The sequence below is a fragment of the Typopeltis vanoorti genome, chromosome 13 (genome assembly GCF_054136105.1).
Source record: "Typopeltis vanoorti isolate ZY-2024b chromosome 13, IOZ_Tvanoo_1.0, whole genome shotgun sequence".
NCBI lineage: Eukaryota > Metazoa > Arthropoda > Arachnida > Uropygi > Thelyphonidae > Typopeltis > Typopeltis vanoorti.
In genome coordinates, this window is record NC_143561.1 from 108,779,514 (window position 1) to 108,799,064 (window position 19,551).

Sequence of the window (19,551 nt, forward strand, 5' to 3'; positions counted from 1 at the left end):
ATGCAAAGTTGGGATGAACCATGAAGAGTAGAGAAGATGTTGTGGCTTTACAAGAAGACTTGAATGAATTGAGTGATTGGGCATGGAAATGGGAATGTGAGTTCAATGTTGCAAAATGTAAGGTTTTAAAATTTAGAAAACAAAGATGGGATGCAGAATTTATGCTCGATGAGAATATATTGTTAGAGGTGGAGGAAATAAGAGATCTGGGGGTGATAGTGGATAAGGATCTGAAATTTAGGGGACACATAGCCAAAATTGTGAAGACAACACAAAGGCTTCTGGGAATGATGCAGAGAACACTGACTTGTAGAAGTAGGGAGATTCTTGTTCCATTGTATAAGGCTTTGATTAGGCCACACATTGACTGTTGTGCCCAGATTTTGTCACCTGGTTTTCATAAGAATAAAGAGATGTTGGAAAGGGTCCAGAGGCAACTGACTAAGGTAGTTTCTGACCTCTGGAACGTTGAATATGAGGAAAGATTGAGAAGATTCAATTTGCAGAGTCTGGTGGACAGGATGAGGATAGGAGATATGATAGAGACCTACAAGTTAGTAAGGGGAATTGGGATGTGAGTTCAGTGTTGCAAAATGTAAGGTTTTAAAATTTGGGAAACAAAGATGGGATGTAGAATTTATGCTTGGTGAGGATATATTGTCAGAGGTGGAGGAAATAAGAGAAACTGGGGGGTGATAGCAGATATGGATCTGAAATTTAGGGGACACATAGCCAAAATTGTGAAGACAACACAAAGGCTTCTGGGAATGATGTGGAGAAGAATGACTTGTAGAAGTAGCGAGATTCCTGTTCCATTGTATAAGGCTTTGATTAGGCCACACGTTGACTATTGTGTCCAGATTTGGTTACCTGGCTTTCAGAAGAACAAAGAGCTGCTGGAAAGGGGTTCAGAAGCAAATGATTAAGGCAGTTTCTAACCTCTTGAATGTCGAATATGAGGAAAGATTGAGAAGATGCAATTTGCAGAGTCTGGTGGACAGGAGGAAGAGGAGAGATATGATACAAGTTAGTAAGGGGTTGTTATAGGATCAATGCTGGAGAGGTTATACAGAAAATAGTTGGAGATCAGGGAGAACAAGAGGTCATCCCTGGAAACTGTATAAAGAGGGTGTGAGTAGGGGAGTGAGAAGCAGGTTTTTTTTTTCATGCAGAGTTGTGAATGCCTTGCCTGAGAGTGTGGTGTCTGCAGAGAATTTGAGTGTGTTTAAAGTACGGTATGATGAGCTGTGTGTATGATAAAAGGACCTTCCAGGTGAGTCTTTGACTCCGTGGGGTCTTGGGTAATAATAATATGGATATAAAAATCAATCATCATTTACAGGTTTACAGTTAATAAATTAATGTGAGTTCTTTGAGAAAAATTTAGTGATTAACTGCTTACTGTTAATGTAAGCAGTAAGCAGTTAATGCTTACTGTTAATGTAATCATTTCAATTGTTTTTAGAATAAAGTTAGAGACAAGTTGACTCCAATAACGGTGCAAGTAACTTACAACCTTTTCGATGCTGATCCATATCGTTTATCCCTGAAACCAGTTCTTAGTGCTGAAGTTCCAAACTTTTTATCAAAACAAGTAAGTCTGTTTATATAAAGCATATTTTAGTTTGCCAGTCTGAATGTTTGACTTTTTTGTACCTTTGTATTTATGTTATTGCATTCACCAGTGTCAAACAAATATAAATTCTTCTTATTTACACTATCTGATCAAAAATATCTGGACATCTCTCTTTGTAGTTGTGGATGTGGCTATATACATCACAACTGTAGGTCATAGAGATAATTATTTATTTATTTTATTTTATTTTTTTATAGTGCAAAGGCATCAAAGGTCATACTGTGCCAGGACATAGGTTACAGCAGTACATATGGTAAACAATAAGTAGGACAATCACAAACATCCATGCCCCTGATGAGATTCAAACCCATAAGTGTATCTGCTCTCCACTGTCTTGGCTGGAGAGCAGATACACTGATGGGTTTGAATCCAACCAGGCCAGCTGGGTCATAGAGGTATAAAAGAAAACACTGTTGCAATCTTCACAGATAAACATTAACAGTAAAATGGACCATGCTAAGAGCTCAGTGACACTTGACATGGCACTCTCATAACTACTTAACTACTTCTTTTGTTTTCAGTATATTTAGGTATTACAGGCAACACTCACTCTCACAAACACTGTTATGGTGAATTCACTCACTATGAAAAAACTACAAAGACGTCCCACACAATCCCCATAACATCCACTATGCTAAAAGGGAATTCATCATAGCAGACACATTCGCTTTCTTTAGTACCTAACTCTACAGTGAGAGTTTACTAGATCATGCATATCCTATCTGATCAAAAATATTCAAACATCCCAAACTCTCCCTCCAATATGAAATGCATTAATATGGAGTTTTTCTTCCCTTTGCTGCTATATTAGCCTTCAATCTTCTTGTAAGGGTTTCCACTAGATTTTGGTATGTTGCTGCAGTAATTTCCTTCCATTCTTTCAGAAGGGCATTAAGGAGGCTGGGTAATTCAGCCAGGCTTGCAGTCAACATTCTTATTCATCCCACAGGTGATCGATGGGGTTGAGATAAGAACTCTGTGTATGCCAGTCAAGTTCTTCAACACCCTCACAGCTGCAGCAGGGCAGAAATTTGTGAAAAGGCAGCATGATTTTCTACTTTTTTGATTATTATTATTATTTCCAGAGGCCTGAAAGGATTCATGGACACATTGAGGGAGACTACATAATCATACACCAGTGGTCGGGAACCTTTTTGAACCAAAGAGCCATTTCACCAAAAAAATTAATTAAAACAAAATTTTGGGAGTCACAACTTTAATTTGATTTTTCCTGGTGTCTCAAAGTTGCAGTTAGTTCAAATTTAGGTAAATTTGTTTTTAATTCAGTACTTCCAGATATCAAATACCACTTTTATGTTTGCATATAAATTGTTTATATGTTCAATAAATAAAACAAACATTAAGTTTGATTAAGTTTTTAATCACAAAACATGTTTAAGTAAGTATAATATTGCAAAAAAGTCAGATTTTGTATTGCAAAAAATAATTAGTCCGAACAAAAATACAATATTATGTTTTTTAATAGATATTTGATTGTTTTAGTTTAAAATTCACTAAAGAGACTTTTGATTTTTGCATCTTCTCAGCTAGTTTACTTAAATCTAGATTGTATGTCATGCATTTTAATAGTAATTAGGCTTTCAAACTTTCATCAGTCAATTTGTTCCTAAACTTAATTTTTAATGTAATTCATTGAAGAGAAAAATTGTTTGCAATTGTACATTGAACCGATAAGAGTCAAAACCCCAAAAGCAAGTCGCCTGGTATTTGAATAATTACTTGGGAAAGAATTCCAACATTTAAATATAATTTCCTGTGGTGCTTCTTCCATAGTTTCCTAATTTTCTTCAATTTATGCTGCCATTTCCTGAAGTTTTTGTACCCAGATGCTTTTATTCTGAATTTCCAGAAGCTCCATTTGTAGTTCTGCAATTGATATTCTGGGAAAAGCTTCAATATCTATTAATTCTAAGTTGCAATTTAATGGATGTAATAAAATTTTCATCATCTCCTGATGTTTTTTTTTTAAAATCCTGAAATCTGCTTGTAAATGAATCCAAAACAGTAATCATTTCAGCAAATATTTTGCAATCAACTTTTTCTTGATTTAAATTCAATCTATAATTTTTTACATTTTCAAAATATATAAATTTTTCTTCAGTAACACCTTCGAAAAACACTCTTAGTTTCTGTTCAAAGGTAAGGACTGCCTCTAATAATTGTAAGGCTGTGTTTCCCTTCTCTTGCAACATCAAATTTAGCTTATTAAAATATTCTGTCATATCAAGCAAAAAAACAAAACTTTTGTATCCATTCGGGGTTACTGAGAAGTTCCACATGATTTACATTATAATTTTTAGTGGTTAAGAAAACTATTACTTCTTTTAAGCATTGAAAAAAATGTTTTAATGCTTTTCCTTTTGATAATCATCATACAGATGTGAATGTCATTAAATCTTTATGTTGACTACCTAGTGCCTCTAAAAATGTGGCAAAAAGTCTGTGATTCAACATCTGAAATCGGATGAAATTGATCATTGGCACAACAACATCTATCACTCTTTTTAGTTGTGGTAATAATCCCAAAGAATTTGCAACTAAAGCTTCTTGATACAAAATGCAATGAAATGAAATAACTCCATGTGGAATATGAGTGGAGAATAATTTAACAAATCCCTTATTTTTTGCAATCATAGAAGGCACACCATCAGTCGCAATGCATACTATATTATTAATATTTATATTTTTATTCTGCAAACTTGTTAGAAGGTTTCTGAAATATCTTGACCTGTCCTTTAAGTGTTAGCATATCAAGAAGTTCTTTCGAATACTGGAAGATGTGATGTATTTAACCATCACGCAGCATTATGCCATTTCGGAAATATCATTTGATTTATCAACCCTAATAGATATAAAATCAGCAGAATTAATATCCATAATTTTCATATTTGAAACTTCTGCAGAAATTGTTACAATCTGTTCCTTGACAGTTCTAGCCGAAAGAGGTAAATCTTTAATCTTTTTACGTATCTCGTCCTTATTTTTCATATCCTTAAATAGAATTTCAGAGACATTATGCATGCAATTTTTTAGAAATTCACCATCAGTAAAAGGTTTTCCCGTTTTTGCTATTTCAAGGGATAACAAAAAACTTGCTTCAGTAGTATTCGACAAAGATTTCGTCCAAGTTGACAAATTTCTTTGCTAAAGCAATGTTTTCTTTTGTAATTCTTCAATAGCTTTTTTTCTGTTATCACCCTCAGGATATTTTCTTACCGAACTCTAAATGTTTTCCTCGAAAATGTCGTTCGACATGACTTGATTTGTTATTTTGAAGTCGTAGATGGCAAACTGAACATTGCGGATTTCCATTTACTTCTATTAATGCAAATTTCTCTATCCACATTTTATTGAATCTTCTGTTTTCTTCGATTATTTTTCTTTTTCTTGAACTCATATTAAGAGGGTTATTATTACAAATTTACCTGCAAGTAAAAACAGAAATTCAACATAATAACATAATAAAAATTAATTTGTGCATAACATTACCTGACTCCAAATTAAACACCATAAATAACGGAAAAAACTCACGTAGAAAGATTATTTATTAGTATACCGATATGTCTACTTACGGTTTACCTCTTTTAAAACTTAAATTAAACACCAGTTTAGTACCACAATAAATAAGTTAACTAACAGAATATTTATTTTCATATTTAAAATCCGTATGTATCTAAAAACCGTGGTGTTTGAGGACAGCTGATCAATTAGTTTAAATTTTCACTGTGGCGCTAGTTTACCTTAGGCAGCGTTAATATTTAGCGGTATTTCAAATGTAATGTAGCTGTCAGTTCATGTCATAAAATTTCATGCGTAACACACGTCACATGCATAGTATCTAGTGCCATGAACAGGCCGTATTAAAAAACAATATTTATTTGTTTGTATTAATTATGTATCTTTTAATTCAATATAAAAGAGCTGCACTTGGTTCTGCCAAGAGCTGCATGCGGCTCCGGAGCCGCCGGTTCCCGACCCCTGACATACACACTAGCTGTCATATCCTTCTTGAATTCATTCATGCTATTTGTACTCCCAACTTTCAAAGGCAAGCCAGTCCACTTATGCACTGCTCTATGGGAGAAAAATCTAGCTCTCATTCTATTGTTTACTGCATTTATTCTCAACTTCCCTGCATGCCTTCCTCTCCTCTTTCTTCTCTCCATAAAATGAATGAAGTATGAGGTGGAATTCATTAACTTCAGTGAGGTAATTGTGAATGAATTCCAGTATCTGTAATGCAAGCTGTTCATCCTGTGGTATTTATACACTAATTATATGTATTCTCTTACCAGTTTGAGTTTTAACGATTGCATAAAGATATCAATGATCTGTAATTTTAGGGAGCTTTTTTGGTGGATATCAATAATGACTCCTGATTCACAAAGGTGTATGATAAGGCAATGGTGCATAGTATATGGCCAATGCTGTTGTCAAGGTTTCTGTGTGGAGTAGAAATTTGTTTGTTGCATTAACTATTTCTGGCTGATGAGCAAGGATATGCTGCAGAATGAACTTGTTTCATAGTGGTGTGGTACATCCTCTTGCATTTAATGAAAGTTACTGGGGTGCTCATGATGTACTGATTTATTTTGACTGGAATGATGCTTCCCATTTGCCTTAAGGATAATTACATTTCATCTGGGATTCAAGCCCATTGATCAAGTATTATATTATTTTTTCTGAGGTTGATGGTTTCTCTTCCTTTTTTCCTTGCCAGAATGGTTCTTAATTCTTTCTGCTGGGTAATTAAACCACTGATTTCAGCTGTGAGCAGTTTTTTTGATGAGCTTCGAACACTTTTAAAGAAGCTCTGAAGCTGCTCAGCTATCAGTGGACCTTCAGTGTGAGAAAGACCTGCATTTTTGGACTCAGAAAACTTGGTGTCCTCATCACCCTCTGCAGGTTGTTGGAAGGATTCTAGAATGCTTGTAGGCAAGTGATCTCTAGTGCACCAGCAGTGGTTCATCTTTGGTTATTTGGGGTTGTTTTCTTGCACTTGTTGTACTACTACTATTTCCTTGTTTTGCAATCTTGTGGTTTGTCTTTTTCTTTGCTTGTTGATAATGCAGACACTGGTTCTTTCAAAGGTTCAGTTTCTTTAGTGGCACTTGATGTTGATTTCTCATTGTTTGGAGAAATGTTTTGTGTTTGAGGCATTTGCTTTTCCTGTGATTGATGTATCTGTTTTGGTTTTTGATGGTTCTTGTTTTCTAATCCATTAGCACTATTGTGGTCTTGTCAGCTGATGTCTCATTCTTATGTATATATGAACATGATTTTCTTACATGGTCTTATTCATTGCAGAAAAAACATTACTCAACCGATGTAGATAGTGTAAGCTACTCTGTCTATTTCTGTATTTATTATTTTCAGTATAGAGTTCATTGCATTGTTGCCAAAGTGCATTACAGTCTGTCTTCTAAAACTCTTGATGTGGACAAACTCAGGCTAAGTGGTAGAGGCTCACAGTGTTCAGATTTAGCCTGACACTGTAATGTATTTTGACAGAAGTCCAAGCATGATTTGGTGACTTATTTCTGGGGGGGGGGGGGGAATTTGATACTGTTACTTTCATGAGAGTAAGTGCAATGGATATGAGACATGCTCACATGGCATGCACAATTTTTATTCCTTTTCCATTAATGTTTTAGACCTCGATGTATTGTTGAAGTACATCTGTCAGTAACAGCAACTCTTGAAATGTGGGTTATATTTTTCGGTGGAATATGCTGTGTAACTGCCTCTAAATATTTCACTAATGGAGTATTTTCTATTGCAAAAATGACTGCTCCATTGTCACAGGATATGCAGTTAATTGGTTGTGCATTTGTACGAGCATTAGCCATTCAAGTAGTAGAAATTTGCACAGTGTTGTTTGCTACAATATTCGCATAAGAGAAAAAAAAAAACTGACCTTTGCTTGTTGTTTTCGGCAAGACTACATTTGGAATCTTTTCCAAGATTTGGAGCTTCACAAAGACCTTTGACCAACTCCTACTGAGAAAGAATGGGCAGCTGTTGTTAGCAATGATTCTTCACTTGGTACACTGCTGTGAGTAAGGCTTGCATCATTTCCATGGTTGTCTGATCTTGCACCCTTTGCCCAACTCCTGCTGAGCCAGACTGAGCAACTATTCTGGTGGTGACACATTGGATCTGGTTGAACATCTGCTGGCCATTGCTTTGGACGAATTCAGGGAAATCGTAAGCTATAACTATTTCCTGGAATTTGAAGGCATACTGTTGTAGCAATTACAAAAGAAAAGAAAAAACTAAAATAACTTTGCCTCACTTTGAGTATTTAAAAAACTAATTTTATAGCATGATAGATAAGGTGTTTATGCAATGTAGATAGAAAACTTGCTATTATGTGGAAAATAAAACCACACAAAAACCAACTTGTAGGAGGGAAAAGAAGTCTTGACAACTGCATTCAAGAGTCATTTATAGGTTTTAATCAATTTTAAAATCCTGGCAGACCAGCTTCACATAATAATAGCTACTGCCTCTGTCAGGATTCTACAATTGATTAAAACAATGTATGAGCAACATAGATACATCCACTCCCCTCTGTGACTAGCTAGATCTATTAGTTAAGATAAAAGATAGATAGGTAGATAAAAAGAAGTTGTTGTGGAGGAAGTACAAGATAGTTTGCAGTTTGAACAGATGACTATAACCTGTAGAACAGAAAAGTGACAGGCATGGTTAAAAAAGAAAAAGTGAATTTTTCTGCTATGTGGCAAGTAAGAGGAAAAATAATTATGGCAAATTGACACTTGTGGATAGTTACGGTTACAGAGTAACCATAGTATATTGGAATTATTTAATGAATATCAGTGTATATCTTAGTGATGTGAATGATGCTGTGCAACATGTAGAAGAGAGGCAAGGATTAGGAGAATTAAAGGTGAAAGAATCAGAGGGTATTAAATGTTTCCTGGGTTAGATGTTCATAAGACTGTGGGAATGGATGACATATCGCCACATATTTTGAAAGAATGTGCAAAAGAGTTAGCCATGCCCTTGACCTGTTATTTAATGAAAATCTTTCAGTGGGGAAGGTTTCTAAGGAATGGAAAGAAGGCAAAATAATACCTTTCCACAAGCATCGTTCAAGAACAGAAGTTTCCAGTTATAGACTGGAAAGAAATAGAATAGGATTGGATTGATGGACATACTATTCTCTGTGATGTCAGCATGGGTTTGTGAAGGGCAGGTCTTATAGCAATCTGCTTATGTTTTATGATAAGGTGATGAATGTGTTGGATAAGGGATATTCATATACAGTGATTTTGGACTTTACAAAGGCATTTGATAGATTACCACAGATTGGTGTATAAGCCATAGAAAGTGGGGTTAGATAGCAGGTTGATTAGATGGATTGAAGATTGGCTTTCTGAAGGTGATGAGTCGAGCAGCATCTCAAAAAAGAAAGGTGACCAGTGGCATGCCTCAGGGTTCTGTTCTTGGGCCCCCCCCCTACTGTGTAACTTATTGGTTAATGATATTTCTTGTGGATTGACTGGGAATCTTCGAATGTTTGCTGATGATGCAAAGTTAGATCGAATTATCAGGAGTAGTGCTGATGTTAATTCTCTACAGGAAGATTTGAATAGACTTTTAGCTTGGACAAATGAGTGGGGTTCCAGTTTGTATTGGCATATTGGAGCTGTACTTCAGGAAATGGATGAGATTTGGGATCTTGGAATGATGATAGACAGTGGACTGAAGTTCTGAGGGCACATAAGTGTTGCAAAGACTGCATATTATTTCTGCAATGATAAAAAGTACATTTGTGGTGGTGCCTCTCTCCCTCTATAAGGCATTGTTGGTCAGACCTCATATGGACTATTGTTTTCAAATTTGTTCACCTTTTCATTGTGATATGGAAACACTAGAGAGGGTCCAAAGACAAATGACCAAAGTGATATCAGGACTCTGGAGTGTTGGTTATGAAGAGCATTTGAGAGAATGTGGATTACATTGATTGGTAGAAGGAGGAAAGAGGAGATATGACAGAGATCTTCAAGTTAGTTAAGGGATTCTATCAGATTAATACAGAAGGAATTATAAAAAGAGTGGATATTAAGATGGGAAGAACGATGTGTGTGAAGAAGGGTGTGAGAAGTAGATTTTTATGTGGAGAGTTGTTAGTGAGTGGAATGCATTGCCTGAGTGCATTGTGAATGCAGGGAGTGTAAATAACTTGAAAGCTCATTATGATAGGCATGTTGCTGGTTGAGTGGACTTCCCACAAGGAATCTGTTGACTCCATGGAGGTTACCAAAATAATATAAATAAAAATATCACATGATACTAGTTTTGGTCTCTGTATAGATTATTTATGTATATTGTCATGCTATGATTACAAATATGTTATTTTTTTAAAAAATTTACATTAACATTGCACTACAGTTGTTCGCAGTTTATGTAATAGTTCTTTGTCATACATGTTAAGATTGGCCTATTAGTTAGAAAAATCCCTCCCCCCTTCCAGAACAGAAGAATATTTCGAATGAGTCTCTAGTAGCTCTGAATTCTTCATGATAATAGAACATTGTCAAGTGAAACATTGTTTAATGTTAGACAGCCAGAAGGTTTGTTGGCCTGCTTTACATTAAACTAGCACTGATAAAAAAAAATAATGTTCAATTTTTGAATAAGAAGAGTAAAGCATTTATTTATTTCAGGGTTAAGTTGACAAGGATAAGCTAAGCTAAAATGAAAGAAAGTATTTTTTATTAGCTCACAATATGGACAGTTATGAAGAACACAGATTTTGACAGCAAATTAAATTATGTAGAAAGCTTGCTTGGTCTTATTATTAATATTGCAAATGAAGTGTTGAGGTATTATAATTCATTAGTTTTAATATTAAAAATATGGAGCATGCATTTCCTTAATTTCCTTCTGGACTAGTAAAATGTTTTATCAGGACTTGGCAACCACTCAGAGAAGATGGAATTTTAGTATATTGGTTATAATTGGAGAAACTATTTTATTAGTATTATTAATGAAATAAAGAGCCAAAAGGCTTCACTTTGGCGATGTTAAAATAATTTAAATTAAGGGGATATTTAATCCCACATTATTTCAAAGCAGAATAAGAAAACTCTAAGATAGAAATCAAAGAGTTTCATGCCGAATATAGCAAACTATGAGAGTTCGGCAAGTTTAAGCGTGAGCAAACACCTGGGTGGTACAATACCGGGCAACTCATTAAGGTGAATAAAGCTATGATCGCTATTCTTAGTATTTGCCCTAATGTAAAACTCATCCCCTAGGAGATGTATGTTGTTTTACATTAATTAAATAAATGTAATAAAGGTTGAAACTGGTTTCAAACTTTATTGAGGTCTCATCAGTGAGTGGGTAGACCAAGTAATACCAAGATATAGTGATAATAGCTTTAATACTTTACAGTACAAGTTGTCAAAAAGGTGCACAGAGAAATTAATTAAATAAAGAGCCAAAAGGCTTCACTTCAGCGATGTTAAAATTGTTTAAATTAAGGGGATATTTAATCCCACATTAGTGTAAAACAACATACATCTCCTAGGGGATGAGTTTTACATTAGGACAAATATTAGGAATAGCGATCATAGCTTTATCCACCTTTACAACGAGTTGCCTGGTATTATACCACCCAGGTGTTTGCTCACGCTTAGACTCGTCGAACTTTTATAGTTTGCTATATTTGGCATGAAACTCTTTGATTTCTATCTTAGAGTTTTCTTATTCGGCTTTGAAATAATGTGGGATTAAATATCGCCTTAATTTAAATCATTTTTAACATCGGCGAAGTGAAGCCTTTTGACTCTTTATTTCATTAATTTATCTGTGCACCTTTTTGACAACTCGTACTGTAAAGTATTAAAGCTATTATCACTATATATTGGTATTATTTGGTCTACCTACTCACTGATGAGACCTCAATAAAGGTTGAAACCAGTCTGGGTAGTGATCTATCTCCCTTAATGTAAAACAACATTCATCTCCTAAGGCAGTGATGGCGAACCTTTTTACCTAGGTGTGTCAGACATCTTTTTTTTTAAATATTGATGTTGTTGATGTGCCACTTGCATACATGCATTATAAATTTAACTACATAATCATAGATAGTGACTTATACATATCATATTAGGTTATTTATTTAATAGGACATTGATATAAAATCTATGAATTCATATTATACAATTCATTTAATAAAGTGAAATTACAAACTTACATTACATTTAATGACTTTTCTGTTGCTGAGTACTGGTAGAAAGTTGCTTTACAGAAGGGCTATAGGGTGTACATTTTAATGCTACATAGGCAGTGCTCAAATCATTGCTCAATCTATTTCTCCCTTTCGATTTGATATTATCTAAGGCAGAAAATAGTTTCACAAGAGTACGTAGAAGAGAAAATTGTTAGAAGAGCTTTAGCAAAGATTTTAAGAGCATGAAAGTTTTCAGGAAGGCTATTCCACACACTTAGAATTTTACAGTCTGAATTTTTACACGTGGTATGCAGACGTTCCCGTTCAAGTTCTTCTAATTCATTTCTAAGAGCAATAAACTTTCTTTTCCAGATAGGATTAATTACACTGGAAGTCAGCTAGTTGCATTTTTAGATCTTTTAAATCTAACGACTCAAAGCCATCTAATTTAAGATCCATGAATTCTGTTTCATCAGGATACTTTATGAATTGGATTGTTTGTTCCAACATTCGAAATTGTTCAAATCTGCTCAGTTACTAACTTTAGAACTTTGATAGATTGGTTGTTATGTTGTTCACGATTTTTGGGGATGCTTTCATTAAAAAAAATTTTCATCCTTGGGAAATGCTTAAAATTGCTACTTTCTAAATCATGTTGAAATATTTTGAGTTTATTCTCAAAGCTCTAAAAACCTACTAAATAGCAGCTATTTAGTAGGTTTTGTTGCAACATCATCGTAAGTTGTTACTATTTGCATTATTTAACAAAATTTACTGAATTTATTGCAACTATAAAAATAGTTGCATTATTTACTCAGATAAATTCAATATTTAATGCTGCAAATTATATTTTCTGTTAAAGTGGTTTTAAATTTGTTTACAACTTGTATTAATCAGTCGAGAGACCTGGAATGCATGCATGAACGAATTTCACACAGAAGTCAAATGAAAACTTTAAGTTTATAATATATAAAGCACATATTTATAAGTGTGCATCGTATAATATTGCTAATAATTTTTATAAGTTTTTATAATATCATATGACTATGCAGAAATTATAATGATTAAGAAAGAAAACGTAAACTTAAAACGCTCGTTGTTTATAGGTTAGTTACAAAATAAAATAGAAATAAGCTAACTACAAAATAAAATAGAAATAGGCTAACTACAAAATAAAATTCTTTCAATGAACCGAAACCTGCCTTCGCCTTAACTGAGAGCAATCTTACACGATTTATCGCAGTTTTTTCATCAGAATACACCTTTCAACAAGCAAGGTGTGTCACCTGAAACATTCAAGTGTGTCAGTGCTGACATGTATGTCATAGGTTTGCCATCACTGTCCTAGGGGATGAGTTTTACATTAGGACAAATACTAAGAATAGCGATCGTAGCTTTATTCACCTTAATGAGTTGCCCGGTATTGTACCACCCAGGTGTTTGCTCACGCTTAAACTTGCCGAACTCTTATAGTTTGCTACATTCGGTATGAAACTCTTTGATTTCTATCTTAGAGTTTTCTTATTCGGCTTTGAAATAATGTAGGATTAAATATCCCCTTAATTTAAATAATTAGTATTATTATTTTGGCTCCTCTAGGGATTCCAAGGGCACATCAAAGGAGACCTTTGTGGTTTCTCATGCCTAAATACTTATCATATATCTAATGCATTAACTCATAAGACTTAATGTTAGAAGACCCTTCAACATACTATGGGAAGAACCTGAACTTTGCATGCTTCTTAGCCAACCCTTAGTCAGCTACCCTTACCACCACCAAAGTTCTACTCACACTTGCCATAAGCTGCAAAATCTCACTTGTGTCTATACTGTAAGGTACATTTTATCATATTCTATCCTCTTTTTATCATATCATATTTTTTTACACTTTTTTTTTATCATATTTTATCCACTTCCCACCATCTACTTTCCTCAAACTCTGGACTATATTCCTTCAGTCTGTCCTCATAGGCCAGTTGTAAGTTTGATTACCTGCCACTAGATCTTATCAACTCTAGAAGGCACTTGCAAATGACAAACATTAATTTATTTAATTGGCCATTGTAATAATTATTATATCCCATTCCCATTTTCCTTTGCATTGTTAGGCTCAATGGCCTGTCACAGCCAAGTAATCAGCTCCTCAGAAACCTAATAAATACTCTGATAGAACAGTTAATCTTGTCTACATAGTGTATTATGGCTTTGAAGTGTGTTCTTCTGGCTAATATGACTGTTTTCAGGGAGATGAAAAACCTGAGTTTCCAGAAGGGAAAGCCCTGCCACTTCCATATGAGACTGGTAACTCATTCCTCTGGTTGAAAAGTCCGGATAAAAGTTTATCATTATGTAACACATAGCACTAGAAGATCAAGAGTCTTGCATCACCACATCTTGGTGAGATTTAAACCCAGGACTTTCCAACCAAAGGGCATCATCAAAACCAGCTGAGCTATGGAGGCTCATAAAAAATTGTGATTTCTTCACCTAAAAGGTGGTAAATCTATAGTACATTAATACTGTGGGTGGAACAGGCAATGAAATTTATCTCCCACTTAAGGACAATCACAGACATCCATTCACACAGCAGGATTTGAACCAATAGCATGTAGGTTAGAGAGTAGATACACTTTGGCATAATTACTTTGTCATCATCATCATCATCAAATTCCTGACATGTACCCTCAAGGGATGTACAGGATATGATAGTATTACATGAAAAATTTACATCATTACTAACTTCCTATCTACAATTTTCCTCCGAATCAGTCTATTACTTGTCAAGACTCCAATATTATCATTATGAGATCTTATATTTCTATCGTCTAAGGCACATTGTACCATATCAATTCAACTATATCTTAGTATAGGTGAAAACGACCCTGCCAAACGTTTTCCTGCCAAGCTGGCAAAGATCACTTGTTTTGCTAATCTTTCCTCGCCCATTCTGTTTAAATGACCATACCACCTGAGATTAGCTCTGCTAACGCACTCCTGGATGCCGACAGTGTCAAGTTCTTTCCTAATATCCTCGTTTTTAATATGATATTGCCATTGATGCCATCTGTTCATGCCTATAATCTTTCTCAGGACTCTCATATCTGCAGTCTCTAGTCTTTGGTCAAGTGTTTTACTTCTGACCCAGCTCTCAGATCCATTAGTAAAAACTGGTTTGAACACTGTCTTGTGTACAGCTAATTTAGTGTTCCGACTAATTTCTCTCTTATTCCATATGAATTTATTCAATTGACTTCCTACCGTACCAGCTTTGTTAGTTCTGTTGTCTATTTCCATATTTCATTTACCATCTTCACTAAAAATCGTGCCTAAGTACCTGAAATGTTTTACTTGTTCCATAGGTTCCCCGTTCACAACACAGTTGACATTTTCAACAATTCTACCTATTTTCATTGTCTTTTTAATGCTGACCTTCATACCATATCTGTTACAACAGTTATTCAACTTAGTAAGGGAATCTTGCAAACTTGTAGTGGATTTATTCAGAAGTATAACATCGTCCGCATAAAGCAAAGAGCTGACATTAACATCTCCAATTCTGATATCATGTTTAATACCACTTTCCTTCATAATGTGATCTATATAGATAATGAATAACAGAGGGGATAATGTATATCCTTGTCTCACACCAGATTTAACATTAAACCATCTTCCTGTACATCCTTCAATTCTAATTGCTGACTTACAACTCAAATATAGATTAAGTATTGCTTGATATAATGCCCGATTGACACCATATAACAGTAGCGTATTGAATAGCTTCTCTCTTGGCACCTTGTCATATGCCTTTTCCAAATCGACAACTTAAATACAGATCTTTGTTATATTCCCATGCTTTCTCGACTTTTTGTTGTAAAGTGAAGGCCTGAATCCAGCTTGTTCTTCACCAAGCTTTTCTTCAACAATTCTTCTCAACCATTTCTCAAGTATACTTGCATAGATCTTGCCAGGAACACTAAGTAGGGAAATACCTCTGTGATTTTCACATTCAGTTTTTCCCTTTTTATATATGGGCACTATTAAAGCTCTACTCCAATCATTGGGAATTTGTCCATCTGTCCAGGCTTTCTGAACTATGCAGTGCAGCTACTGTAAGCCTTTTATACCACCATACTTCAGCATTTATGGTAGAATATCCTCTACTCCTGCTGCCTTTCCACATTTCAAGCCTTTGATGGCTTTTTCTACTTCAAATATGGATATGTATTCCTGCCTGTATGCCTCTTGAGTGTTTTTTTACCACTGTGCTATCACTGCTTGTTTCATTTAGCAATTTTTTGAAGTAATTACTCCATACTTCAAGGATATCTTTTTCTCCTGTTTTCATGTCAACTTTATCATCTCTAACTCCTTTTACAGCACTCTTTCCTCTATTCATAAGCTTCTTCAACAACCTCCAGAATATCTTACCACCTTCTTGATATTTATTGTCTATGTTCTTGCCAAAGTTCTCCCATGAATTTTGTTTAGCTAGTTTAACAGAGTGGTTCACTTTCTTACAATTGTCTCTGTATTCTCTAAGAGCAAAAGCTGATTTATTTGCCAGGAACTTTTGATATGATTTCTTCTTTTCCTTAACTGCCTCTTTAACTTCCTGTGTCCACCATGGAGTCCTGATTTTTCTATCCTTGCAGACAACCTCTCTGGCTGAATCAATCAGGGTTTTCTTCAATGCTTGCCACTAAATCTCCAAGGTTTTGTTCCTGTTCTCAAACTCTTTCATTTTTTCTTCAATAATCTTTGTGTATTTTAGTCTGCAGTTCACATCTGAGAGCCGCCCAACTTTTATTCGCTTTAAAACTTTCTTACATGTTATTCTTTTCAATATGAAATTCAATTTTATCCTGCTCAAGACTAAATAGTGATCACTTCCAATTTCAAATCCTCTGTACAATCTGGTGTCCTCTACCAGGGAGAAAACATCACTATCAACAATAATATAGTCAATGAGACTTTTCTTATTCCTTGCCTCTTCTCTCCATGTGAATTTGTGCACATTTTTATGTTGGAACATGGTGTTAGTAACAACCAGTCCATGTCCTGAGCAGAAATCCAACAGATATTTGCCGTTATTATTAGCTTTTCTCTTTTCTCCAAATTTTCCCAAAATATTTTTGTATGTCTGACAATCATTTCCTACTCTGCTATTCAGATCCCCAACAAGGACCAACTTTTCCTTTTTTGTTGTGTCAGTTGCTTTTTCTAAAGCATCAAAAAATTTCTCCACTTCTACTTTAGTAGAACCTTCTGTGGAACCATAGGCACAAATAAGTCTCATTGTCCAGTTACCCATTTTCATATTTGCCCACATTACTCTACTTGAGACCGACTGCCATTCAAGAAGATTAGCCTCGTATTTTGTGTTGAATACTATGACTACTCCTTCTCCTTGATTGTCATTGCCTGAATATAACATTTTGTACTTATTGCTCAGAAAATCTCACCAGTGTTTGTCTTTTTTGTTTCAGTCACTCCTATTATGTCGATCTGGTATGTATCTAATTCCTCAGCTAGCTCCATTTCTTTGCCATTCAGGCTTCTTACGTTGATAGTACCGATCTTTAACTCTGGTGATGTTGAGTTGGGGCGTGTTTTCAGATTTGTTCCAGTAACTGACTTTTCACTGTTTGCCCTGGTTCCCTGGCAAAAACAATGGGGGCCTTGTTTATCCGGGCGATGCCCCAGCCGGCATAAAATTTTGTCATGTTGTACCATCAGATTGCCAGCCCATCCTCATTCTTTCAGTGTCCAGGTAGATACCCAACAGGGTGCACCATGAGAAGGTGAGGATTGGAGATTAGGTCAGAAGCCCTGGTCGGTTCTCCACATTCCTTTAAAGGCTATGTGGAGGTCTCCTCTTAGTTATACAGCTTTGACCCTTAAGCACCCCTAATTACTTTGAGTTTTTATTAAAATTTTACCCATATGTAAGGTTTTATTTCTGCTTCTCTTCAAATCGATGAGGGATTCTGAAATCCTATTTAAATTCAATTCAACCAATTTCACCACATTTTGCTTTTGATTTTTTTTTTTTAGGTTATATTTTGTTTTGCAGTGAAAATTAGAGAACAAAAAATTGACTTTAATTTTTATAATGAGCATTATTTTCTAAACAAAAAAAAATTTATTCTAAAAGAAGAAGTTTTAAATATTTCCAAGTAAAATGGTATTGGATAACTTTTGTTAATGTATTAAAAAAATCAATGCAGCATAATTAAAGCTTAAGTTGAAGTTTTAAAAAACTGGCATAAGCAGTTTAATATAAGAAGCAATATTATACAATACACTAATGACTTAAAATTATGACCACCTATGTAGAAATATGTGTTGGGCTCCCTTTGGCAATGTTCACTTCTTGTACCTGCTCTCTAATTGACTATAGAAGGTTTTCTGAGGTATCGTGGACCAAATTAGACAAAATAATGTCCTGGAGATCACTGGCATTGACTGCTAAATACTGCATTCCACATGGTTTCCCAAATGTTCTATGGAATTCAAATCAGGAGAATATGCAGCCAGGGATGCACACAAAATGCTTGGATATACTTTTCAAATCATGCTTTCACAGTGCAAGCCTTGTGACACAGAACATTGTCTTTCTGGAAAAATCTAGATCCATTGTGCCACATTGTCCATATAGAGCAATACCTTGTCCAAAATAATTCTCACACAAGAATGGCGGTAAGAGGACCAAGTAACCATGAGAATAATGCCCACACAGGATACCACCAGAGGCCTGTTTCTGGCCAGTGCAGAATACTCTATTTCATAATTAAGTAATTTCTACTTAATAGAAAAGATTGCATCATTTTTAGCATAGAATGTGAAATGAATGTAGTATATCAAATATTTAATCTCTTTCTCAATCTTTCTCATTTTGACTTTTATTTACATTTCAAACAAAAATTTAATGATACTTCATTGCTTTTTCATAGAAGTTTAAAATTGTACTTTTTCAGATTATTATTCAGAAAAATTGTGGAAAAGATAATGTTTGTATTCCTGATCTGAAACTAACTGTTACACCGTAAGTAGCATCAGCCTTTTAATTATTATATCCAGTATATATATATATAAGCACATATCTAATTATTATTATTATTAACAACAACATTTGACCTCAATGGAGACAAAGCTCATCGTGGGAGGTTCACACTATTGCATACAATGCTTATCTAACCGCATCTTAAACTTATTCAATGTGTCTACGTCCACAACACACACACAGGCAATGCATTCCACTCACCAACTACCCTCCATGCAAAGAACCTGCTCCTCACTCCTCTGTTCATGCCCTTGTTATACAATTTCCAGCAATGGCCTCTTGTTCTACTCCCCTCTTCCGTTCTATGAAAAATCTCTTCCATGTCTACCTGATAACAACCACCTGACCAGCTTATATGTCTCGATCAAATCCCCCCCCCCTATTCACGAGGCTCTACAACTTACATTCTCTCAATCTGTCCTCGTATTCCACATTCCAAAGACCACTGACCACCTTTGTGAATCTTCTCTGGACCCTTTTCAACATATCCTCGTCACCATGAAAATCTGGTGATCAAATCTGTGCACAATAATCCATATGAGGCCTGATCAAGGCCTTATACAATGGAATCATAACCTCTCTATTTCTTGCATGTCAGGGTCCTCTACATCATTGTCATTA

General features: G+C 35.0%; 1 protein-coding gene across 3 annotated transcripts in view; it reads left to right on the top strand.

Annotated features, from left to right (window-relative positions):
- LOC150100462 (integrin alpha-PS2-like) overlaps window positions 1-19,551 on the top strand; it is a 511,813-nt gene that overhangs the window by 291,367 nt on the left and 200,895 nt on the right. For all 3 annotated transcript variants that reach the window (XR_016549302.1, XM_090403279.1, XM_090403280.1), the window contains exons 18-19: window positions 1,466-1,594; window positions 18,845-18,912. Coding sequence is in view for 2 of the 3 variants with exons in the window: in XM_090403279.1 (XP_090259405.1) it covers window positions 1,466-1,594; window positions 18,845-18,912 (197 nt within the window). In the remaining variant the exon portion in view is untranslated. The remainder of the gene's footprint in view (window positions 1-1,465; window positions 1,595-18,844; window positions 18,913-19,551) is intronic.